General features: G+C 40.6%; 1 protein-coding gene across 1 annotated transcript in view; it reads right to left on the bottom strand.

Annotated features, from left to right (window-relative positions):
- Nucleotides 1–18624: 18624 nt before the first annotated feature.
- col4a1 (collagen, type IV, alpha 1) overlaps nt 18625–26332 on the bottom strand; it is a 34717-nt gene continuing 27009 nt past the window's right edge. Inside the window, exons 33-52 of the mRNA XM_031869453.1 lie at nt 25263–25352; nt 24994–25146; nt 24591–24689; nt 24387–24476; nt 24060–24199; nt 23600–23726; nt 23402–23482; nt 23072–23170; nt 22630–22680; nt 22352–22537; nt 22061–22194; nt 21891–21963; nt 21661–21732; nt 21394–21522; nt 21172–21270; nt 20871–21083; nt 20618–20795; nt 20413–20527; nt 19732–19904; nt 18625–19277 (exon numbers count right to left, since the gene is read on the bottom strand). Of these exons, the coding sequence (XP_031725313.1) occupies nt 19196–19277; nt 19732–19904; nt 20413–20527; nt 20618–20795; nt 20871–21083; nt 21172–21270; nt 21394–21522; nt 21661–21732; nt 21891–21963; nt 22061–22194; nt 22352–22537; nt 22630–22680; nt 23072–23170; nt 23402–23482; nt 23600–23726; nt 24060–24199; nt 24387–24476; nt 24591–24689; nt 24994–25146; nt 25263–25352 (2384 nt within the window). The 3' untranslated portion in view covers nt 18625–19195. The remainder of the gene's footprint in view (nt 19278–19731; nt 19905–20412; nt 20528–20617; nt 20796–20870; nt 21084–21171; nt 21271–21393; nt 21523–21660; nt 21733–21890; nt 21964–22060; nt 22195–22351; nt 22538–22629; nt 22681–23071; nt 23171–23401; nt 23483–23599; nt 23727–24059; nt 24200–24386; nt 24477–24590; nt 24690–24993; nt 25147–25262; nt 25353–26332) is intronic.

Raw genomic sequence — 26332 nt, 5'->3', positions numbered from 1 at the left:
ATTTGGTAAAGTAAACCAAAATGATGCAGTGGAGGGTAAATGAGGTAAATACGAACAATGTAGATACAAGTCCCTTTGGAGGACTACATTCTCTCGTGTAATATGTCTGGCTGTATGTCCACCACAGACTAACAAACAACAGAACTCGTAGCTGTGGCAAAACAAAGAGCACTGGAACATTTACTTAATGGAGTAAACCCTATTGAGATGCAGATTTCACTTTCAAGAATAAAAAACAAAACATTTGTTACTTAAAGGGCCAGTGTGTAGCATTTCTGAGGATCTATAAGCAGAAAATACAAAATTCATAACTATGTTTTCATTTGTATATATTCACCTGAAACTAAGAATCTTTGTGTGTCCGTTTGCGTTTTTTTTACGTTGCCTGAAAACCATCATACACTTGTGAAACTGCCGTAACGTGAGCCACAGAGTGCATAAACATGGTACTGCCAGCCGCCGTCTGACTTCCATTGCTCCTAAAGTAGTGTTATTATGGTTAGGATAACATTGCCACGGTTTTGCACTCGGTGGCTCACGTTACCACAGTCTTGGAAAGGAAGGAGTGAGCGGAGGGCTATTCAGTTGGTTGCGATCTGCAACCACGCTGCTAGATGCCAGCAAATCCTACACACTGTCCCTTTAAGAAAATGTAATTTTAAAAAAAAGTACAATATAGCAAGCTACTGAATAACAATAATGTACAATAAAACACAGTAAAACAACAGCAAACTTAAGAATAATAAATACATTATGGGACCTAAATTAGTAAATTTAAAAAACTGATTTCATGATGATATATAAAACACACTAAGTTAATAAAAAGTACATCCACAATATTTCGATTTAAATCTAGGAAATGCTAAGAAAACAGCAAAGGCATTCATAATTTGCACTTAAATGCATATTTGGTGTCAGAGCAGATTACAAGAGGACAGATTTGAATAGTTATCTAGAAGTGCGTCTATAGAAGGGCTGGGGGTGGCTGCAGCCCCTTACTAAATCAGGTGGTTGTTAGTTTCACTAGCTGTTGTAAAACCAGTGGTACGTCAGCCAACAAATGAGCAGCAAGGAACAACAGGAATAAATTGTACTTTACATCCTCCACTGCCACCAGTGACCCCTCTTAATAAACTGGTCTGACCAAACCTCTGGTGTCACATTCAGAGGTGACCAGGGGTGTAGTATGAGTCCATGACCATCAGGGACCACCCAGTCAGATTTGTAATATTCTTAAACCTGTACGTTGACACACCTTAAGATACAGTTGATATTGCCCACAACAACTCTGAGTTGTTGTTTTTGTAGTCAAAAACCCAAGACGAGGTACCAACAAACCACTTCTCTAGCTAAGCAGCTCAAAGAAAATTCATATTTCTTTCTCTTTAACAGCAATACTCCCAGTTTCCGACTAGGGAAGCTAAATCCAATTACCAATGGTCACTTGAGACACATTCCCCTTCGAGGAGTGAACTAGAATCCACCTTAACGGGCTGTAGATACAATCTTAATAAATACATTGTTTCAGGACACGGGATCTGAAGGATTCACAGAGGAAACAATAATTCAGGTCTCAGAGTTGTAAGGAACACATTAGAGGGTCTGTTTCATGTCTCCACACTACTCCTTAAACCATATGCCAGTTTCCATAAATCAGGCAGACAGCCAGGCGTAAAAACATAATAAAATCAGGAACATTGCCAGGCTATCACATTGTTCCACGTGGATTGTATGCTTGAGCAGCTGCTCTGTGTGATGGCCACAAGTTAAACAGACCGAATGAAAGTCTGTCCTTGTTTGTCAGTGCCATAGGATGTTTGAAAAAAAACTATGACAACAATGGCAAACTGGTGAGATAAACACAACACTGGTTAAGTATGATCTCAGTGTTGGGGTCTCATGATGTTAAGGACCAGGGCTTGGTACAGCCTCACGCTGCTTTCTCTTGACGTCCCAACTACGTCACATCGAAGGTTAGATGATTAATGAAAGCGATGAATAAAGATGGCACAAAAGGACAGGAAGTAGAGAATTGCATAAAGAGGTAGTACTGTGGTCATTAACCCACAAAGTTCCTCCCAGTAGATCTCATCATCTCAGGACCTTTCGAAGATGAGCTTAGTAATGGCGATGACTACAAATGAAGGACATCGCTATTGATATCGGCCCATAAAGCATTTTTCCTATACACCATAGGAAAAGGAATGACTGAATAAAACACTGAATACATTTTTCGAAAGGGGTCACAACCCCCCCAAAAATTATTATTTTTTATTATTATAATATGATCTATTCGGTCTCATAACATTTGGAAAATCTAGAAGAGCAGTATGATTAAATCATTTCATTCCATTCATGTGTGGGAGCTAACAGGAAGTCAGCCAGCGGAGGCTTTTTTTGGCATGTGAGCTCAGTGAGCAACTATTATAGAAATGAGCAGGGTACCATCTTTGATCATGGTATCCTGTTCTATTTAACACATTCGTGGTTGTAGCAGCATACAATATAAAACTTCTCTGACAGGACTGACACCAGAATCACATCACACAAGAGATGTCCCATGTTTTCAATCATAGGAAGACATTTGACATATAGAACCTGTCTCTCGTTCGGCCTTCTTTGGAATGTGATGCACAGGCATACATAGTATGTATATTCACTGACTTGTACACATGCACACTGTCAGTCACACACACTGCTGTCAGATTAGAAATAGTTCATGGCAAAAACCTATGAGCAGTGGCTGAGGGTAATGCAAATATTAGTGCCTGTGTGTGTGTGTGTGTGTGTGTGTGTGTGTGTGTGTGTGTGTGTGTTAATTCTTACTATAATGGTGCTACTGTATTAATATGAGAGACAATGGTGTTACAGTGCAGTAAATTTCACCATACATGTGTTATGAGGTGTGTGTGTGTGTGTGTGTGTGTATGTGTGTGTGTGTGTGTGTGTGTGTGGTACTAATCTTACTGAAGACAGAAAAGAGAGCAAGAGAGGTCATAAAGTTAAGTTATGCGTGTAGTGTAATCAGCCAATCAAGTGTTATTAGATGTTGTAATTAGATGTTGATGACTCTTTGCCACAAATGAGGCGATGACACTCACTCAGGTCAAAGAGGGCTTTCCCCAACGAAAAGAGAATTACCAGTGACAGGGACACAATTAGGTGAGGTTTGTGCACAACTATGTTAATTCCCTCATACAAAAACTCCCGGCTTATTGTGATCATGAAGTATGGCTGTTTGTCTAAAATTAGCCTTTGTATTTTTTGTATGTTTTCTAATGGTGCCATTTGTAGGTTATTAACTTCTCTGATATACAACTTTAATTACATCCTGATCACATCTCGAAGTGCAATTGTACTTCATATGTCCAGCAATTTAGAAGTCTTTCACCAATGTGCCCATTCAGGTTGTATTGATTTTACTTCACACTGAAAAACAACACATTGCCTTAGTGGTCTACTCTGCATCCGATGTTATTGCAACGTCCCTGGTTTGTATCTTTGAACTAGGATTGCTATTCACTGTAGTCACAAAAGCAAAATGTGATCATAATGTACTCATCATTTCTTTATCGTCACCATCTATGATTTTGCAGGCAAACTTGTTTTATAATGGTTTAAAAATCTTATCAGTCAGGGTACATAAACTTCAAATAACGTAAATAATTTGTCGAATGCCCCTCACATACACACCCAACGGCATTGTAATCGCATGCATCTGAAGTGCAACATGCTACAAGTTAAAACATGATATCTAATAAATTGGACATTGATAGGGGTTGTAATGAAAATCGATAGGGAGGCAAGGGGACACGCATGAACATGCACACAGAAACACAGCTATACATACACATGGCCTAAAGACAAGGCCCCATGCTGCACACAGGCTCTGCTAATGAAAGAGTCATAATAGCATATCCCAGACACACTTACATACATAAAGACATTCATCCAACACTCAGAGAGCGTTCAAGCAAATCATTTGAAAAGCCAGAATATTTTCTTTGATGTATAAGAATTATTGATATGAGCCCACCCTCTCTTGGCCGTGTGCAATTAAGGTGGATATGTATGATCACTGGCTGCACTGCGCACACATACATAAGGATTGCACCATGACATAAATATGTAATGAATACTACACTGAAATTAGAAGGATGGCGTATTATATCATTCTACCCTCTCCTTTCCTCATCTTTCTCATATTTCAGTCCTCCTCCCCCATCATCTCTCCTCTCCTTCCTCCCTTCTATTTGTCAGAGGCCTGCAGCTCTTAAATATTTAACATTTCAGAATGATCTGCGTCAATCTTCCTCTTTTACAGTAAATCAGACATATCTCCATTTTGAGAAAGTAACGGCCTCTCGTATAGCTCATCTTCATATAGTCTGGCAGATTCATCGGCGTATTTCTCTCAACATGTTTGAGCTGGTGCGGTGGATGGAGATCACAAGTGTATCGTATAGCAGGATAAAATACTCTGTCTGCTTGCGCATCCATCAGTCAGAGGCTGGCTGTGTGGGTAGTGGCTAGAGGAGTAGTGGAGTGGTTTTGGCAAACACGGGGGTGGAAGGATGTGAGGGGGTGGACTGATTGCCAGAGAACACAGGAAATGTCCTCCTCATGTACTGGACACCCCCTGTGGGACAGACAGATGTCTGCATCCTGAATCAACAATATTGGAATGAAACATCTTCACTGAGCCATGATCAATTGTGTTTATGATTTAGGGAGATGTCTAAATCAGAGCCCAGAATCTACTGCTTCAACCCAGTAAATTATTACTGCACCCAATGCACCCACATCCTCCTCTGCAACGATTAACATGGTCACTGTAGTTTATTTGACTCAATCTCACATAAACATGTAAACCGTGTTGCAAATACTCTAGAACTTCAAATGTTTTATTCCGCAGCTGAAAATAGTCCCCAATAAATGCACTAAATACTCCTGTTTAATTAATGTTTGCAAGAAACTACAGTGCCCAGCTTCTATATTTTAGCTCAATTTATTATCTTTCTATTTTATTATTTTAAAACTAACTATATATTTGTGTCATTCATTGGGAGCGCTTTGGGAGAGCCACTGACAGGGTAGGGAAAGTATTCAGAGAGTCTAACGCATCGCCGGGGTATGTCTTTCATTGGATTCGTTAACAATTACAAAGGTATAGAATAATGCAGGGCCAGACTGGGAAAATAATTCAGGCTGGGAATCTAACATCAACCCAGGCCAATCTCCACACATTCGCAACAGACCATGTGTACTGGTCACTATATTTTTTCGGTTTACTGTTAAAACCTGTGACATGGTGTGTCCCTTTGTCTGTCATTGGGGTGTGGGTTGTGTTCGTATGGTTTCTAATGTGTGTATTGCATGTACCAATGTGTCATGGTCAGCTTTATCTTCCTAGTGGGAGTTGAAAGCCTTTTCCTGATGCCGCCCAGCATACGTTTTGCTCTTCTTTATCACTAATCAGCTGTCCTTCTCACAGCCCTGTAGCCTTCGCTTGCCTGTTCCATGCCTTACCGTACACCTGCTGTGCCTCTTTAGTAGTTTTCTTTCTACAAGAGACTTTGATCCTTACTCAGGCAAACAGGCTGTATGTTGACCCATTCAGACCACACTATATATTCACACTAGTTCTCAATATGCGGATGTCATATATGTGAGTTTTAAACATTTAGCTACTGTATATTTAAACAAATAGATATAACCGATGGTGCTATTATAACAAATCAAACTCAAACAACTTGATCATCATGAAGTAACTGGAACGTCCACCTAAAAAAAACAGTATAGGCCCTACAAGTCTTTATTTCCAATAATATCTCCATGCATACACATCTCCTGCTTTCCTACAGACCTTGATTAAGTGTTGCAAATTATAAATATTTTTTGAAACATAGCATCAACTCAGGAAAGGTAGTTTTGGTATCATGGCATGCTGCTAGCAATGCCCTTTGTTCATAATATTGGTAGCTTTATTCTTAAAGACACTCTCTGTTCAACATTACTGAGCAATGGGTATTATATGATTTTATACCTTTTTTTCAAATACGTTCAAGACATATTATATATCCAGCAGTGCGAAAAATAGGAACAAGCTAGAGAGAATCATTAAGTTCTTGATCATTTACTCAATAATGAATCCTTGGTTTAATTTAGATGACCAATTGATTAAGATGGAGCCTAATTGTGCATACATTAAGCACAATTAAATTTCAGATATAATGATTTTGTTAGACAATTAAGAGAGGAGCGCACTGAATAATGAATCCCTGTCTGAGGGTTTGACTTGAGGGGGGCAGGGAGCTTGAGGAACATGGCGTTGAGGTTTTGATCCTGTAGCTACCGCAATACTGAAAATGTCTGTCGCCATTCAGTGTGACTGATGCTGTAGCAGAGTTCTTCATTTACATGCATTTACATACCCACATTTTCTTGGTGCCATTCTCTGTTTAATGGGGTTTCAAAAAGATTGTAAGAGTGAGGACTAGCTAATGAATACCTTACAGATACAAACATCATGTGTGTATGTGATCATGCGTGATGCAATGTATATTCGCACACACTGTGCGGTTCACAGTGTGGGTTGAAAAAAGATATTATTTGAGTGAGTTCAATCTGCGTGAAGAAGAAATGTGGACGTACCCTATATGAGATTAAATTCCAACCAAGAATAATCAGAACACAGATGGCAGTGGAAATGCTAATAGCTGTGGGTGAGCGAAGGATTAAACCTCCAGAAGCATGGTATAGAGGACATGCTTTTGGTCAATGCATGGCTGCCCTTGTGTACAGAATAAATCATATTTTGAAAAGACATATAAGGGAGGATAATTAGACAGACATTTGCATTTGGAGGCCTTTGGGATCTAAGAAATAATGGTCTTGCAGGTTGTGGCCTCGTGAGATGAGCCTTGACAGTGGTAGTGTGTGAGAGGAGCTTTTATATGCAAGAGATTGGGTGGTTGGCAATCTGAGCTTTCATGTGTGACGGTACTGAAATAGGAGAATTTACTGTACCAGCGCCTTCCACGGTTTCACTTGTCTTCATCAGCAGCAATGCCTTTTCTTTAGTTACACGCTGTCAACCTTTAATAAATACAGACTAGACACAGCAGGGGACTGTCAGCATCACTTCAGATCATTTGGGAACTCTCAGTCAGGAAAGGCTCACAGCTAATAATCAGGGCTCACATGCACTGGCAACAACAAAGTTGAGTCTTGCTTTATGAAATAATATGAACCTTTATCTGGGATTAAAGGATCAGACATCTCCTCCACACCTCTATTTATAACAGACACAAATTTGGAGATGGTTATGTTGGTGACAGAGACTGTGACAAAAGACAGAAATGGACACATGAGGAGACAGATAAATGAACAAACATCCGCCAGCAGTAGGAGACAAGCTAATCTAGGTCTAAAACTACAGTATGTAATTAATTGTTTGATTTCTACCTACATTAGTATTATGCCCAAAGCTAAGCAACATACCATTAGGTTATACTTGACGTTAGATACGCCCTGTTCTGGTCTGACGCATTCACTGCACGGGAGCTTGTCCTGGATACTGCTGGATCAGAGTTTAGGTTCGTGTTAGTGGTATTATCCTGCTTTTAACAGCCAAACTTGTTAACACGCAGCTCAGTCCTCATCCTCAAAGTCTTTCCTCTTCAAAAGTGAGACATTTTGAAAATCTAAACTTTGAGGCCTACCTCTGTGTTGCATTACCGAGTACATTTTTTGTAGATTACAGTAACCATTTAAATAGGGTTAGTTTGGAACGAACAACATTTTTATGACATTTTAGTTTATGATACTGTAGTTCTCAGTTTCAGACAAATCAGCTGGAAACATTAAAAAGCACATTTTTAGCCATCTCACTAAATAAGCATTGATTAGCTAGCTACTGCTGATAACAATTTGCAAGTGGCACACATCATTTTGGCCAACAAAATCAAAGGTGGTCGACCAGAAATGAGAGGACTGCTTTTGTTTATTTCACCAAAGACCCGTTATTTTAAAGAATTCCCACAAATTTGGAAGATAAATCTGCCATTTGAAGCTAAATTTACATACCTGCAGTAGTAGAATGGAAGGTTTGAGAGAGGGGCCGTAACCAAGAGGGGTAGGACTTTGAGACGGGTGTGTTGTTTGGAAAAAGCTAATATAACCCATACAAACTACTTTGTTTATTAGGAGCAGGTGTGTGTGTGAGAGAGGGAAATGATAAGGGCAACTGGGTCAGCGAGTGAATCCAATACTGGCAAACAATGTTGTTGCCACCATGTTGCTTTACATAACAGTTTGTCAGCTGATAGAGGAGCAGACGAGTCACCGATGGAGACTGTAAACATGGACGTTTCCAGAGCTATGTGAAAGGCCAAAAGCTTCCCTTATCTCTCTGTGGAGGGGCTCACAATAACACTCTTATTAGCTTTCCCCTCGCTGCCCATGATGATGGAAAATACTCATGGCACACAAATATAAACGGTTGTAAACACACACGCATACACAAGCAGAAGGTAACCAAGAAGGGACATCCTTCACACATGCTGTCGCCATAGGGCTCCATGTATGTGATTTTGCATTTAATCTGGAGTCGCCTGAGACATTGAAGGACAGCCGCGTTCCGTAATTCTGTCGAGCCAGCATGTGATGCCATGGTGTAAGCATATTTCTGATGTGTTCAGACCACTGCTGAAAAACAACTAGCTCCCATGAGGGTCCTCCTCCCTCCCCAACAACAACAACTGTGTCACAGGATTTGTGTCTGTGAGCGTGTGTGTACATGTGTTTTTGTTGATGCAGGTGTTACTCTGGCCTTCACAGAGGCTAATGGAAGGGCCCATTAACACCACAACAACCCTAATAGTACTGTAAATACTTGGTCTGCTGGTGTGATGATAGTTTTGTTCAATAATTCAGCAGCTGCTGAGAAAATCAAACAATCCCCTTTTCTAAAAGAGCGAACAACATTGTAGGTAATGTCATCAGATAACCAGGGGCACAACTCACATAGGGCACGATAGAGGATGTGCGGTATGATAGCTCTACTCAGAAGTTCAGCACAGCCTGTGATGCAGCCTGTGTACAATACATGAAAGTGAAACTTTTTTATTTTAACCATCCACTTAGTTGTTGAGCACTCAGTGTTAGCAGATGTAGCTGGTTAGCTTCAGCATGCATGGCCCTTTCTTCTGTTGTCGTTGGTCTTTTTTTAGTGGGAGCACATTTGTTAATGGTGCTTGTGGTAAGTGATGACTTCACGCAGAGCAGCCAAGTCGGTGAGAGATGCCTGCGTCCAGCTTGTAATATTAACTGAGGTAATTTAGCACGACGCACGGTAAAATGTTATTTACTAAGTATGATGTGCTTGTGATAGATTTGTCTGCTGTGTAAATTAGAATGTAAGTTACGGTGCGGTCTTTTAAACACAGCCAATGTACACTGTGCAGTGAGGCAGGAGCTCTCCCCCCACCCTTTACACGATGAGGTGACACTAAGACAGATGGCAGTGTCACGCATAATCAATTGTACATTTCTTCTCAACATAAAGTAGCTTAATAATCATTAGTTGGTCATTTAAATTATGACCATAAAAGCTGAAGAAAGTGTTGCCATCAGTTTGGTTAATCATGATGTGGAATACTGGTCACTCATGTTTGTGCTTACACTACAAAAACAGATGATTTTCCACTGATCATGTCTGTTTCTTATTGACATATCTGGGTGATTACAAGAAGGAAAAGTTGTGTTGTACTGAACATGTAATTTTAACCATGAGTCTTCACACCCTTAGCTGCAAATGTTCACACAACACCCACAACCCTCTTCTACAACAGTACCTCATCACTATTCCTCAGTGGTGTGAAGACTGGACCAAGTACAAAGTGTAGCCTATTTTTCTCCTCTCCATGCTTTAACACAGCAAACGTGAACGGCATGTATAACCAAGGAATACAGATGCATCCTTCCAGACTCCTGTGCCGCTCTCCCTGTCTGAGAGGCTCTTGTCAAAGAACAGATGCTACACGAACACCAGATATTCACGTTCCTGCTCGGCTTCCTCCACATATCAATCAAGTGTCATGACCGGCAAGATGAGCCAGGTTGTAATGGCATAATCTCACACAGTGTAATTCATCACCTCGTCGTCCTCTCTCTCTGTTTGGCAGTTTTGCCTCTATTTCTCTGAATTAGTTTTTGTCTGACTTCCACTCAAAATGTCCCATCCCCTTCCTCCGTTTCTAGTTCTAGACATGGATGGTCCATGAATGCCAACCATCTGATCGTACTAACGGTCCAGAAGGGCCGGGCAGACCCTCCTGTGCTGTGCTGACTGCCATCTTACCACAATAGTTGTCTCAAATGCTAAACTTCTTCCTGCTACAGCTTTAAGGAGACATATCGTGCTCATTTACAGGTTCATTTGGGGTTTCTACAAGAACGTGTTTACAGCCTTTAATGATTTTTTTCATATGGTCTGTCTGAATATATCTGAATTCACCCTCTGTCTCAAACATGGAACTGTGTTGCTAGGCAACAGCTTGGGTCCATATTTACTTCCTGTCAGCTGATGCCGTTCACATACACTGCAACCGGAAATATACCCGGACACATGTTAAAGGCACAGTTTCTGGGTACAGGCTGTGTGTATCTACCTCTGGATTGAACGTTTTTATTCTTTTGCAGTATTTATATAGCACCTGCTTTATAATAAAAAAGACAATCTAACTTTGTACAAAATGGGATCTTTAATTCTGAGATACCTGTGAAAACACTTCAGCAGCTCCTTCAGTATTCAATATAACAGTGTGACATTTTGGGAAACGTGCCTGTTTGCTTTCTTGCCGAGAGTTGGATGAGAAGATCGACTCCGCTTTTAAAGTGGTATTCATTTTGAAATTTAAAATGGCAAAAAAAAGTGAACAAGGGGAATGTCAAATTATTGTTTTAAGAATAAGAATGACAATTGTTTGTTGTTAGCTTAGATTTAATCGTTTTCCCATGACAGTGCTTCTCTTTTCTTTCTGTGTTTCTCCCTGCATGAGATAAGCCAGTGTCTTTTTAGTCGGATTGTCTTCCCTGTCGAGGTCTCATCAGCAGATGGACAAGTTGCTGCAAAACAAGAGGCTTGGCGAGAGAAAATATTGGCTGGTGCTCATGGTGTTAATTGCATGTATAAACATAACAGTGCAGGGCTGTAGGACAGTACTGATTTGCTTATAAATCAAGCGGAAGGTACTGAGAGAAGTATGAAGAGTAATTTATTAGATTAAGAGTGATATAGTTGAGATAAATAAAGAGAAAAGACAGAATGAGAATACTGGAATGCCTCCCACAAATTCACTCCCACTCTTCCTCCCGTGCCCACGCACTCTCTGTTACTGTGACGTCCACTCTTCCTTGTTACTCCTCCGCTCAGCTGTGGAGGCGTTCTGTTCCCCTCTCATTCATACAGTGCCACACTATTTCCATATTTCTGAGTGGACACTGTGCATTGAGTTGAAACTCTTCTGTGGAGGAAGAGGAGGCGGAAGAGGAGGGAGCACCATGTTTGGCTTCATCCGATCAGATTTCCGATCATGCTGAGATCGTGATCAGACCTCACATGAGAGCCAAGCTCTACAGATGGAATTATGTCATCTTTGTACATGGGAAACTGAGGATATGATCCAGTCATATTCTCCACAATTGTATTGTTTTAACTTAAAAACAAGCATTTAAAAAAAAGTTCCACCCTTTCAGGTCCATATTATGCTGATCTCACTACTCATTGTGGGAGGTCAGTAAACTCAGTACTGCGAACTGCTCAAACTGCTACAATTACAGTCTTCACCAATGAGAGCAGTGTGTTCCTAATGGTATGGTATTAATGTGTGTCATACAGTGCAAGGGTCACCCTTTGGCATTTAACGTGACACTCTGATGTCAACACTACATTGAGGAAGGAAGGGTGATATTAGGTTTGATTCTGGCTTACACAGTAAAAATGTGTTCAATCTTTCATCTGTTCAAAGATTTTTTTTTTAATAAAAACATTTTGACACTGATGACTTGATTATAATGCAAATAATTTGTTCATTTTATTGAGCATGGGAACGTGCTGCAAACTCAAAACACATTTCTTTGTAGTAGCAGAATACATTTTGTCAAAGTTTTAGTTTTCTCTTTTTAATGTGAATGAAAAGCAGATTTGTCCTTCAGTCGACTCCTGTTTTAGATCATAAAATGGTGAAAAAAAACAGAATAAGTTCAAAATGTGTCACCCACAAAAAAAAATAAAAAATCCTCTCACCAAAGTGTGAGGCCTTCCTCAAGCTTGTTACTATCCCCAAACTGGCAGACTAATGAATAACTTGTACAACAGCCCTGCCCTGCAGTCACCATTCAAGGCCACATTTTCACAAAGTACGTCTTCAGTAAATAGAAGTTCTAACTGCTCACTATGTGGTCTGTGTATCCATTCATCTCCATTGTAACACTTTTTTGTAATTTGGGTAAGATTGCCCTATAAATTAGGTGTTAAGATGTTGAGGACACTTGATCGTGATTGTTTAGGGGCAACAAAAGCTTTGGATAAAATAACTGGTGGTGACATGTCTCCATATAAAATGTTGCGTCTTGCCTGGAACTCAATACCACAGAGAGGAAGACATGGAAGCTTAAAAGGTCCAGTATGAACTGGTAGCACCATGTCCAGTCAGAACCTCAACTCATGATCCTTTACTCATAAACCGACTGGTGGGTAAACTAGGGAGGAACACATTTCTGCTAATAGTCTGTGTCTTAGAGCTAATAATGGAGCTGCAGAAGGAAGCAAACATCAATCAGGAAGCAAAGGAAGGAGTAAAGTGAAGGTGTACCACTACTTATTGCCTTTGTGCTTTTTCTTTCCTTTTCCTACCTCTTCACCAGCTGAAGTATACGCATAAATAACAAACACAACAGTTGCTAATTATTAAACATGATAATTAGCAATGTAGTGAACTAGCATATAATTAGTGGTATTATTAATTTCAATCATGTTTAACAGGATGTAAAAGCAGCAGTATGTGTCCAAGTGCTGAATGCATTTTTTTAAAACAACTGGAGGATTGTTTTCAAGGTAGTAGCAGAACAACAGACTGTTTTTAAGATGATGTTGATAGGAAAATACACCGGTATTATCTTTAAAAAAAGAATGAAAAGGCTTGGTGTGTGCCCAGTCCCAGCATGTTCAGCTTGTGTAGGAACCATTAAAGGGCCCATTTTTATGCTGTATTCTTTATAACCATTTGCTTAATATCTTAAATGTTTCACAGTTTGTCAACTATGAGCCTATAATGTAAGTTCACATCAAATAGAATCTAAACCAGAACAATAATAAAAAGCATGAATATTAAAGTCATGTGTCTGAGGAGGCGCATGATGTGTCTACACCTCAAGTCAACAACATAAGGTTATTTTATATATATATATACAGTGTCGAAATTTTGCTTTAACGGCTCTCTTGACGTTTGCATTATATTCCAATTAACTTTTGCAGACTTTTGAAATGTCCAAGAAAGCAAATAAGTGAGGAACTGCTGATGACTGCAAGATTTACAAAACTTAATGTCAGTTCATAGCGTCAAATGTCAGCTTCTCAAGTCACATCGGATTCCACTTCTTACTCATCTCAGTGTGGAACATGATGAAAAGTATTTGCTTTTGATCCCAAATTGAACCCAATTTGTTCACTTTGCACCAAGTTCAATCACATTGAACATTGACACACAAAAGCCAGTGTCCAGACAGTTTGATTGTTTCTATCCTTGTTTCTATCATACGTGTAGTTTATATCATACGTGTAGGTGTGCAGGGCCTTTCTATTGCATGGTGTTGCCATATGGCAACACCTGCTTCATCTCAATTTTACTAAAAGACAGTCATATAAAAAACATGTCATGCTGTTTAGTTGTGAAAAGGAAGGTATTTTGCTTTGATATGACACAATTGATCACATTACATGAACAGGAAATCCTGTTTACAGTTTACTAATTGTTGATATTCAGGCAGAATTCCTTCAACAAAAAAAATCATTACAACAAAACTACTTCTAGAAAACTAAAACTACCTGGGGTAAGTCAACATTTAATTTTCATCATTAAAACCAGTTTAGATGTAAAACTTTTTTTGTAAAAGGTTCAAATTAATTTGTTGCAATAACTTTATGTGAATGGAACTGAACTGTGTGCATTAAAGCAATTGGACTGTGATTGACTTAAATATAACTAGGCTAAGACTAACCCTTGATAACAAGGGAATAACGCCATTTTTATGATTATATCTTTTAATTTCAGACACTGCAACTGTACTGTATTATCTGGATCCTAAATTACATCACTGGCAATCATAGTTTTACCAGAAGAAATTGTGATACACCACCGAAATTGTAAGTTGGTCCACTTTTGTGTACATTTGAAGCGGCATCCTGCTTATGCATGGAGAACAAGGTGTCACAAAAGAAAAGGAAGCCCTCCACAAGCTGTTGTTTATTTATATTTACATTATTTAAGCAATTTTAAGTAAGAAAAATAAGAAAAAAGAGACATGTTTTTGAAACTGTGAAGTCCAATTTCTGTCATTGAGATTTGGGGGTTCAGCCAATCTAGCTGTTTGCATCACTTATTGTGAAAAATAGTAACATAAAAAATTCAAACATGAAACTAAAGTCTAAAGACTTCAAAGTGGCAACTGTCCACGTACCAACAGGCAATGTGACTGGTTGAGAGAGTTCTACCCATTAATGAGCTCAACTGTTGGCAGGTGAGGTACCACAGAGACTCCAGTCACATTAACATCAGAATATTAAGTGAATTTTGTTCACAATTTCACTGTCCTTTCAGCATGTTGTGTGTGTCATTAGGGTGAGAAAGAGACAATCATTCCCTCCAACTACAATGCTGCAGGTACCTGTACTGAAATCAACATCGCATTCTGCTTTATATGAAAATAGACACAAAACAAAAAGTTGAAACTGAGTGCTTCTGCTTGTGTAAGAAAAGGAAAGCTGTTTTTACGAAAGCTCTCACTGTAATCCCAGACTGATGCAAAAAGCACTGGCGTGCAAGTACCTCTGTTACAATTGTGTGAGAGTATGTTTGTGAGTGTTTGACCCGTGTGACTTCTGTTTTGCATTGCGTACTGTGTCACAAGCTAATCTGTATTTGGCTCAGCTCTGGTCAAGGGGGTGGAGGTTGTAGCCCCTGAGGTTGATCCACTCAGGAAAAGGGTCAGGGTCACACTAACCTGATGCATTCCTGCACTTTAACGTAAACACATTCTAAAAAACATGACATATTAAGTTACAGGTATTGAGTCAAGTATTCAATTATCAGTTTGACTTATATTACCCAACTTGGTAACACTTTAAAATAACTACACACTATGAAGCATCAGTTAAGTATGAGTAAACACTTAATTCATCATTTATAAAGCATTGTTCCTTCATTAACACTCATTAGTATGCAATTCAGAACAACAGTTATAAATGTTTTACTCTTGATTAATAAGCTCGTCTATTATGTGTTTCATGATTGTGTTTTCATACTTTATAAATAATGGATTCCCCATGAAGTATGAATAAATAGATGAAGTATTATATATTTTACAAACCAATTATTGAGGAGTTGTAGATGATTAATAAGATCATTTATAAAATGTAAGTAAAGGATTAAGAACTTATTTAGATGTACATTATTCATGCATTTATATATATATAATGATTTAGATATGCACTAATGGTTAGGGACTATGTTAATATATGCTTTATAAAAGCGTATCAATACTGCAATTCATGATTAATTCAGGTAGTTACTAATCATTAGTAAAGTATTTTGTGTGACCTCATCTAAAGTGAGCAGTATTTATGCCTTACAAAGCATTTATAAATGACATTGAAAGGCCATCACTGCCTCAAAACCCATAGTTTTTCATCAAAAAAGGCATAAAAAACCATGACCTCATAATAAGTGTAGGCCAGGCTCAAGGGTCATTAAAATGCTGTTGTTTTGTTGCAAACCGTTATCACAAATTGTGATACTATGCTACTGTGTGACCAATTTGCAGTCAGTTTGCTCTTAAACAACAATATGGCCAGATTAGTTCCCTAAACTTTTACCAGCATAATCCCGTTATAGTGATTAGTTCTTAAAATAAGTCTCTATTTTGTTACCAAACAGCCAATAGGATTAAAATGTTTAGAGGTTAATGTTTTGAAGTCCAAAGCCCCCTGAGCAAGGCTCAGCATTGATCCTAATCACATGTTGTAAATGGATTTGCATGTGAATTACTGTCATTACTTTGTGTTGACGTCAACAATAAATGTGACAAATTTCTCAAGGTGAGTTTGGTCACTCTCTGATGTCAGATATAGTTTTCTACAGATACTACAGTCTTCAGTTATAATTACAATGATATATTAAAATAATACAATTGTATATAAACTGAATATACTTCTTGACATGGTTGAAAAATTATTTTTACTTTTATATTTATTTTGTGGACTCTAAATGTATGTTTGTAAATGTAAAATGTAATTACTTTCACCCCTATTGCAAAGAAACTGTACATTCTATTAACTTATTGCCTTGTTCTGTTTATTTGAAGCATTTCACTCCAAAGTATTGGAGCTCTATAATGGAAGAAGTGCTGCATGAAATCTTTAAGTAGATAGCTCCAAAACTCACTTACGCCAGACGACGACAACTAAATCTAAGTAATTCCTGTAAATGCAGCCGTGAAATAGACTTTTTCAAGCACCACTTGAGAAAAATAATAATGTGGTACAAAACCAATACTGATACTGTTTTTTTAGGTCAATTTATAAACTGTCTCTTGTGTTTCAGGTTACCCTTTACATAAACCGAGGAACATGTCCGAGTGTGTCCTTCACCCTACCTGCTGACACCTCAGCCTCACTGCAGCAAATGATCTTGATCGTTAGGCCATTGCTCTCGGTTGTATCTGTCATTTGACCTTTTGGTGTTGTGTGGTTATCCAGTGTGACTCCCACCTGACTGATCTTGCACTCGCTGGTCAGAGGTCTAGGCCTTGTTCGGCATGTTTATGAAGATAGCCAGGGGTCAAGGACTGTGTTTGTCTGTCTTGTGACAAAAGAAGAAACAAGGGATAGGAATCCGGTAATAGATGAAAGACGAGAGTGGAGATGAAAGGAGGGGTTATCTGGTTCTCTGCCGAGCATATCGATCTGTTTGCGTTTTCATGGGGTGAACGAGTTTGTTGTCATGGCAGAAATGCTGAGGTGTCGGCTGCATCGCACGCACTGTGGAAGTGTTGGAGCAGAGACTGCACTTAAATTAGGGTTCAAGAATTAGAGGTCAGCGTTTGCCTGTGGCAGTAAATCCCCCCCATAAAAAAACGCAGAGAGCTTGTGAACCACATGAATGGAGGAGAGCTTTGAAATCATGAATCGTCAGCAACTTACCCACAAAGTGTGCTGATGCTGCCTTCTTGTGGCCCATGCAGAGTACTGTATCTGAACGTCACATTTTAAAACATTTTAAACCAACAAACGAAAAATATCACCTATCATAAATTAAGGAGGATATTCTACAAATCCTTTTATTGCATTGAGTACACAGTATGGGATCTGGAAAATATTCAAAGGTTCATGCAGTTCTTTTTGTTCTGTGTTTATTAGGTAAGATTATTCCCCACTGTAATCAAGTCTGTTAACACTACTGATACTGTATATACTCATGGAGCATTTAATCACAACCAAGCAACACAAACAAATACAGGTTATGGTCAGTGTAGAGTAACCGCTGTAACATTAACACAAGAAATAGCTTGCTTCTTAAAGTAGCTCTGAATGGGACTATGCCTGGTATCCAGAGGCCTTCCTCCTACTGAACAAGACTGAGGATCTCCAAATACTGTATATTATGGGATTAACAAAACCCAAACATGTGTTAAGAGCTTTTAAAGCATGTCAACTTGCATAGAAACTTATAAATACAATCCTCATCTGTCTGTGTTTGACTCTGATGTAAAGCGATGACATGATGACCCTTCACTCTTTTGTGTTAGATCGACAGAGATAACAAAAGTAATTCAGAACATGAGCAAAGTAGCAGGTAGATGTTATGTGTAAGTATATATATATATATACACATGTGCATTTCTTTGGGATCACAAACATTTGGCTCACGTAATGTGAGAAGAGTAAATCCTCGAATGCACAAGCTGTTATACACAACGTTCTGACAGAGCAAAGGTACAGGATTTATTTTTTTGTTGGTCTATTTCTTTTTGTGCATCTGTTCTAGATCGACAGGGTTGTGCAACGATATACATGCAGACGTCACAAAACACACACCACTTCCAAGCAGCTCAAAACCATTCATATATGTACACTCACACACACACGCACACACACACCGCCGATGCTCTTTCAGTGCTGTTTTGTTTGTTGATAAGGCGCTGATTGTCAGACTTCGATACACTGTTTTTGGATCAATGGAATCTCAGATACACTAAAGTCCAACATAYTCTCMTMARKCTTATWAWTRAAAATGGACTYWRTRWSWYAYWRAGTCCATTTYWATWTATAASMTKTAKGAGARTATGTTGGACTACGTTAGAGAGGAATGCATTATATTTACAACACAGTGATAAGTATATATGTGTGTCGGCAACATTGCGGTGATTTAGCGAATGGCAAGCGTCTGTAACCAGTGGTAAGTCCCATCCTTTTCATTAGTATGTTTAAAAGAGCTAAAATATAGAATAAAATGAGGCTATATCTTTGAATGCTGTGGCACGGGAAGGGAGAAGGAAAAAAAACAAAATGCAAAAAGGGAGATAATTAAAATTGTATAGCACCTGACTCACACAATATGAACACCAGTTTACCAGTTTAGGGGGCATGTACTCAGTGCAGTGGTAAACTGGGAGCAGTTCTTTAGAGACATGTTGTGATCATGTTGTGTTCTGCAAGGAACAAAAGGCCGCTTGGTCTCTGTGTTTGTAATGTTTAGTCTCCGACTGTTTTGCAAACCACGTCTCTGTCCCTCTCCTCTCACACATGCAGGGAAATAGCACCATCGTCTGAAAACAGCAAGTTAAGCCAAGTTGAGGACGTCAGCGTACACGTTTTTGCTCGCATTGTTAGGAAGGAGGACTCTGGAGTGGAGGTCTATGTCCTCTTCATGCACACCTGACAGCGGCTTATGTGTGTTCGGAGGTTGCCTGCTTTTAGCGTTGTGGGGACAGGTTTCCTGGGAAGAGGTGGAGAGAAAAACATTAGAAGTCCACCTTTGTTATCAAGCTCATAATGTATATGTGGAGGAAATTAGATAATGGCCAAAACTGAAACAGTAACTTAACTCCAGGCTAAAAAGCATTGTTTCACCACAGACTTTTAAAAGATCAGTTTCATGTAGAAACTACGGTTCCTACATTTGAGAGAAGGCAGACATTTCTATGGCTGATATCTATAACACTAGGCAACTCAAACCAGAAATGTAGATTGATAACTGGCACTTCAAGTAAGAGGGGGAAAAAAAATATAAATAAATAAAAAAAAATAAATAAATTAAAAAAAAAGAAATATATATATATATATATATATATATATAAAAATAGTATTTTTTGATTTTTGGGGGAACTGTCCCTTAAGTTACTCTTTCATGTGAAAGGGGGCTCAAGAAATACAATGTTTTTCTGTCTTACCTAAACATCTCAGTGTCTTCAATGGTGGCAAGCCAAAAGCTGTAGGAGTTGGCGTAGTAGTTGCAGGTTCCACGGCCGTGACACTCGATGAATGGAGCACTGCGGAATTCCTCCAGGCAGGAACCAGGAGAGGCCAGAGCCTGGCCTGATCCCTCAGCACCAGCACTGGTGTGCTTCACAAACACACACAGTGAGAACAGCTCATTAACCAAATTAAGCACATCTTGAAAACAGTTACTGTTTGATTTCTGAAAGTTGTGCAGGCAAAAAGAGTTACTCAGAGGGGATTGTCTTGCAAAGACACTGTAAATGGATAGATGTACTGTATATGTATGGATTACTATGGTCGCACTGCCATTGGTAGGGAGGTTTTTGAAAATTGGGGTGGGTATGTGGTTGGGATGGTTTGGGGATAAGGTAGGACAAGTTATCTGTACTTGCATTTACAGCATGATGTAACGTAAGTCCTTCAACATTTGCTTACGTGGAATATTCACATTAGCTGTAGCACATCTACTGTTCCTCTTAATATTGTCAATTAACTTGATATTGATTTTACTTCTTGGATAAAATAATGTAAATGCAACAAAAGATAGTCCGCACAACTTTGGCTTTCTTGGCACGTCAGCGGTGTAAGGACTAAATGAATGTATTGTTGAAACCTGATCCTGTTTGTCTTACCATGACAAAGGAGTAGCCAATCCATAGAGAGTCCCAGCCGTGAGGGCATGGTGGGATCATGATGGTCTGACTGTGAATTGCTATCACCATGGCCGGGGCTTCGCACACAGAACACCTGTCCACACACACATATAGGAGAGGAGCGGGTCAAATGAGTATCATGAATACCTAAAACGGAACTGTATGGATAGAAATGCAGACATACCTGCTGATGAAGGGTTTGATGCCTTCACCAGTGATGGGTGCCATGCTCATGGGCATGGGCTCAGGGGAGGTGAGCCAGTAGGAGTAGTCGTTGCGAGAGGCAAAGTTGCACACGTTGTTGATGTTACAGAACAGGAAGGGCATGGGGCTGAACTTCCTTAGACAGCTGCCCGCCGTACCTAAAACACAGAAAGGGGAGACATGTAACTAAAGCCACAAACCTATTTTCTCCATCCACATGTTGTGTTTCTCACCTAAGTCCTGTCCATGGGAGCGTTCGTTGCCTTGAATGTAGAGCAAGGAGTAGCCATCATATATGAGGGAGGTTCCCTCGGGACAGAGTGGAACATCCACCGTCTGACTGTGACGGGTTACCAGGAACCCGTGATCCATGGATGAGGGGCCAGGGTAACCCACTTGACCTGGAACACCGTCAGGTCCTGAAGGGCCAGGGTGTCCTCTGGGTCCTGAAGACAGAGTAATGAATGATTAATGACAGCAACAGCACAGCAGTTCTTACCTTTCTATCACCTTTCATCCCTGTGTGCTTCTCACCCTGTGGCCCTGGCAGGCCAGGATCTCCTTTGGATCCAGACTGACCATGATATCCAGGAATGCCATCGTCACCTTTTGGCCCCAAAAGACCTGTCACACCTGAGAAAAAAATAAAAAATAACACAAATGCTGAATCAATAAGAAAATTAGATGCGGTGGAGAGGTGAGCAGGAGAACATTTTGGTTACACAGTGTATTACACAATTTTAGGCATAATGTCACCTTGCTGTCCTTTCTGTCCAGGAAGCCCAGATGGCCCCTGGGGACCCGGTAAGCCTTGTATCCCTGGGAACCCGATATCTCCTTTGATGAAGGTGCTGGGGCCGGGGGGACCAGGGGGTCCTTCATTGCCTAAAATATACAATCTCTTTAGACAACATTTTCCAGTTGCTCATTTAGATTACCAGAGACATGTGTAAGCACTGACTGAATTATGTATTGGAATGATTCTAGTAATAAAACACTGAAGGGTTTCCCCTCCATGTTTACCCTTTACTCCTGGGAATCCTCTGTCTCCAAGTTCTCCTTTGAATCCAATGTCCCCCACATTACCCCCTGTACCTATAGTTTCAAGAATAGTGCATTTTAATTGTCAATAATGGGAATAAAAACTAATGTTTCCTCTCATATTTCTGTAAAAATACAGTACTCTTTCACAAAAGAGCACAAATACACACACACGCACAGTCATAGACTACCATACTGTATTATGTAATCACCTGGGAAGCCAGGGACACCCTGCAATCCCCTCCCTCCCTTCTGACCATCGATACCTGGAAGGCCAGATTGTCCCTGTAATACACACAGAAATAGCATGAAAGCAGCACTGACCTGCATATGAGCAAATAACATGTACAGTATAAAGCTTAAGTGATGGAAAATGACGTACAGAAAGTCCAGTGACTCCAGAGTCACCCTTATGTCCCGACTCTCCCTGGTAACCAGGGAGGCCCTGGTCTCCTTTGTCTCCCTTTTGGCCGTCTCTGCCTGGCCCACCAGCGAGTCCTGGTACTCCTGAGGATCCTGTTGGATAAAGAGAAGAAGAACACATAATATAACACACAATGTTTTTGGTATTCTAAACACGTTTGTCTTGCATCAGTGGCTCTGTACTACAACATTTTAGCAACAGGTCCTCATTCACGTAATAACTTGCTGGACTGTCATGTATATGGCATACCTGATTCTCCGGCTTGTCCTGTCTCTCCTTTCTCTCCCTTAGGGCCCTCCAGAGAGATACCTGTGAGCCCCCTCTCTCCTGTCTCCCCCTGGGGTCCCCATGAGCCTGGAAGTCCCTTGTCGCCTCTGATACCAGGGACACCTGGATTACCTGGAGTGCCAGGGAAGCCAGGACTACCTTTGTCACCTGGAATGGGAAAGAGAAATTTCACCTGATGAAACTCTGCTTGGCTCAAGTGATTGACTGATTATACAAATCAATGGCGGAAGGGCTCTAACCTTGGCCACCAAGCACCCCAGGTGGTCCAGGAAAATCTCGTCCAGGTAACCCTGGGGGGGAAGGACAGACAAAAAGTACATTACAGGCATTCTCTGTAATTTTTGGATTGGTAGTGAGGGGTCTGCAGATATTAGGGCTACCTAAGAAAAAGACCTGAACCTGCCACGTGTCGGACATCATTAGTTTTCACTTGATTTGGCTCTGCTAACCCCTGATTTAAGCTTATGGGTGGTTTGACCACTCAAACAAGACTTTGTGTCTTCCAGTAAAATGTGCGAGTAGTGGTTGTGAGTCTGGTCGAAGGTTAAATAAAGGGTCCCGAGCCAGAGTGACGCTGATATACTAGGCTGAGAGGTTTATTGTTCATTGTGTCGTGACAGCTTATCAACAAACAAGTACATTTTTGCCATGTAGCATCCTCCTAACTCCTCTGACACTAACCTTGGTCTCCTCTCTCCCCTGAGGATCCAGGGATACCATCCACTCCAGCATCTCCCTTCTCTCCGGGAACACCAGGCGGTCCTTGCAAGCCGCCTTCACCTGGAGGAGAACAAATTGACAAACTATGTTACTAACCAGGCTGGCAGAGGCACATTAAATCCTCAGTGGATTTTTAACAGACAAAACCCTTTTAACAAAAACTGATCTCGCACGATTACGTCCGTCTTTGTGAAGTAAACGTTGTATCAAACCTTGAACAAATGAAATGATTACTGTGATTAATACGTGGCCATTTGTTTGACTAGCTGAGTAAATAATCCTGTTACTGACCAGACCGACCGTCACGACCAGATTCTCCTGCAGCCCCCGGCAGCCCCGGGGTTCCCTTCTCACCTGATCTACCCGTCTGACCTGTACAACACACATACAGCCCGATGAGAACTCACATGGAATAACAACATGTATAAATACTACATCTAGTGTCGTAGACAAATGTGATGAATGCGACAATACAGATTGAAATCTGACCTGTATAACCAATGAGTCCTTTGTCTCCTCTGATTCCTTGCACTCCTGGCTTGCCGGGCATACCCTCATGACCCTTCACACCCCTCTCTCCAGGTGATCCTGGGAAACCTGGCTGGCCTGTCTCACCCTGTGAGAGTAGAGGAGGGGAGGGGAGTGCAGTGAAGTAAACGCAGGTAGGTACTGATGATTGTTGAGAAGAACCAGATGAATATGTAAACATAGTTTATATGATATTATAACTGGCAAAAACGTTTACATTTCCATCTCTGTTGGTCGCCAGTTTACGTTATTTATATATATATATAGTGGATATTTGGCTTTTGTAATATGGTGTTTTATCTTTTGTACTGATTATTTAACTGATTTTTTTAACTGTGAGTCGGGCTCATAGAGTCTCAAAAATGTATTTTCATAGAACTAGTGTTGTAAAAAATAAGAATTTTTATAGGAAGTGGATTACCTTTTCTCCTGAATGTCCTGGGAACCCAATACCTGGTTCACCAGATACTCCCTTGTCTCCTTTCTGTCCGTCGGTGCCTCTGAATCCCGGATGTCCCGATGTACCAAAATCTCCTTTAGTACCCTTTGGACCAACCACACCTGCACAAACACACACACACAATAGAATGTGAAATGTGGGTTTCCCCTCTCTTGAAATATCCTCAATACAGCGCTTTACACTTCGGTCTTTGTTTGTAACACATACAATACATGTTTGCACACACTCGCACTGCCACTGGTTGTTGTCATGAGACACATTTAGTTTGTTTTGTTTGTGCGATCTTACCTGGTATTCCCATCTCTCCACCACTGCCTTTCTGACCAGTTGGTCCCATCCTGCCAGGGTCTCCGGGGAAACCAGGGTCTCCTTTCTCACCTGAGACACATCAGTGGGATAGAAAAATTTATATCTACTGTATTTTATGGTTTAGATATCCTATAAAGAAATTCAACACATGTTAGGTTGCTCTTTAGGTGATCATGTGTTCACCTGGTTGTCCAGGTAATCCAGACTCTCCATCTTTGCCTGGTACTCCAGGGTTACCAGGAAGTCCACGGTGGCCCTTCTCTCCAGAGCCCCCAGGTGTACCTGATGGGAAAATGGAATTAAAAACCAAATTTATATAAATCCAATTTAAATAATCTTTTGGAAAGAGGTTGAGAGGGGGGGGTCTCTTAGTTATTTTCTGGTATTTGTTAATTCTACTTCATTAAACGTATACATATTTGCAATGAACTTTATAGAAAATTATTGGCTGGAAGATGCTAAAAGAAAGTATTAAAAATAGATATTTCTTAAACTGTGGGTCAATAGATAGAATCACCAATGAACCTGTTTGTAGTAAATCAACCATATACTCTTATTGAGCCAAAGGCAGTATGTTGTTTTATACCTATGTTTCCGAGGTCTCCCTTCTCGCCCTTCATGTGCTCCATGTCAACGTCGCTCATGTTCCCAGGAGGTCCCTGAAGACCTTGGTCTCCCCTTTCTCCTTTAGTTCCAGTCACTCCAATATCACCTCTAGGTCCAGTAATACCGGGATCACCTAAGAGAGACGGTGAGAAGTAAAAATCTTTTTTTTTAAACTGAAAACATCTTTTTTTTTACCAGTATGACGGATGCTGATGAAAGAACTAGTTTTCACAGTTTGGTTTTCCTCACCTCTGAGTCCAGTAGATCCAGATATACCAGGTGGTCCAGGAAAACCTGGTACTCCTGGTGTCCCTATGAGCCCCATTTCACCTTTCCAACCTGGTAAACAAACATACATACTTTATAGTGAAATGAATGCGGAGGAAAATGGATGGATGGATGAATGTAGATAAAAAAAAGACAGAGGATTCAATTATCGAACACATATATCCCATGCAGCCTTCCTAGTATGGCACCACTGGAGGGAAATTGTGAAAATTCTCTAAAAGTCAACCCTGCTCCTTCCTCATTTCAAATTGAATGGTAGTACGAATACTCAACGTCCTACATTACTGCCACAGTGGTGACAGTAATTATATCAAGATAATGTATATTTCTACCACATTATCAAACAATGTCATGTCATACTGAGCACTCTGCTGCTCTGAGTTTCTCTTTTTAACATAAATACTTTGTCAGGATCCCTGTCAGACCAGACACCTCCCATGGCCACACAGCTGCAGCTACTTCAGCTAATCACCTCCTGTAGGCTGACCACCAGACTCAGGTCCCACTAACGATTCCCCTGGCAATATATAAACTCTGGTCCTGCAGTCTGGGGTTATCAGGTCGTACCGTCTTTCACCCACTTCAACCCTGTATTCACCTTCTGCCTCGAGCACCTGCCTCTGGTGCCCGTCGGTCCGGGAATCCCCCATGCCCTCCTTGTGTTACGGACTACACACCGCCGCTCTGCCCTCCTTTGTGTTACGGACTGCACACCGCCGCTCTGCCCTCCTTTGTGTTACGGACTACACACCGCCGCTCTGCCCTCCTTTGTGTTACGGACTGCACACCACCGCTCTGCCCTCCTTTGTGTTACGGACTGCACACCACCGCTCTGCCCTCCTTGTGTTAACGGACTACACACCGCCGCTCTGCCCTCCGGTGTCGAGCCACGGGACATCACACCGTCGAGCTGCCTGCCCTCCGGTGTCGAGCCACGGGACTCGCACCGTCGATCTGCCTACTCTCTGGTGTCGGACCACGGGCTCCACACCTTACTGTCTTCTTACTCTGGCTAAATAAAGTCTGTTTTA

This window comes from Anarrhichthys ocellatus, unplaced genomic scaffold, assembly GCF_004355925.1.
Source record: "Anarrhichthys ocellatus isolate YVR2014 unplaced genomic scaffold, GSC_Weel_1.0 scaffold47, whole genome shotgun sequence".
In the NCBI taxonomy this organism is placed as follows: Eukaryota; Metazoa; Chordata; class Actinopteri; order Perciformes; family Anarhichadidae; genus Anarrhichthys; species Anarrhichthys ocellatus.
Note: the sequence above shows the minus strand (reverse complement) of the source record. Positions and strands in the feature narration are given on the sequence as shown.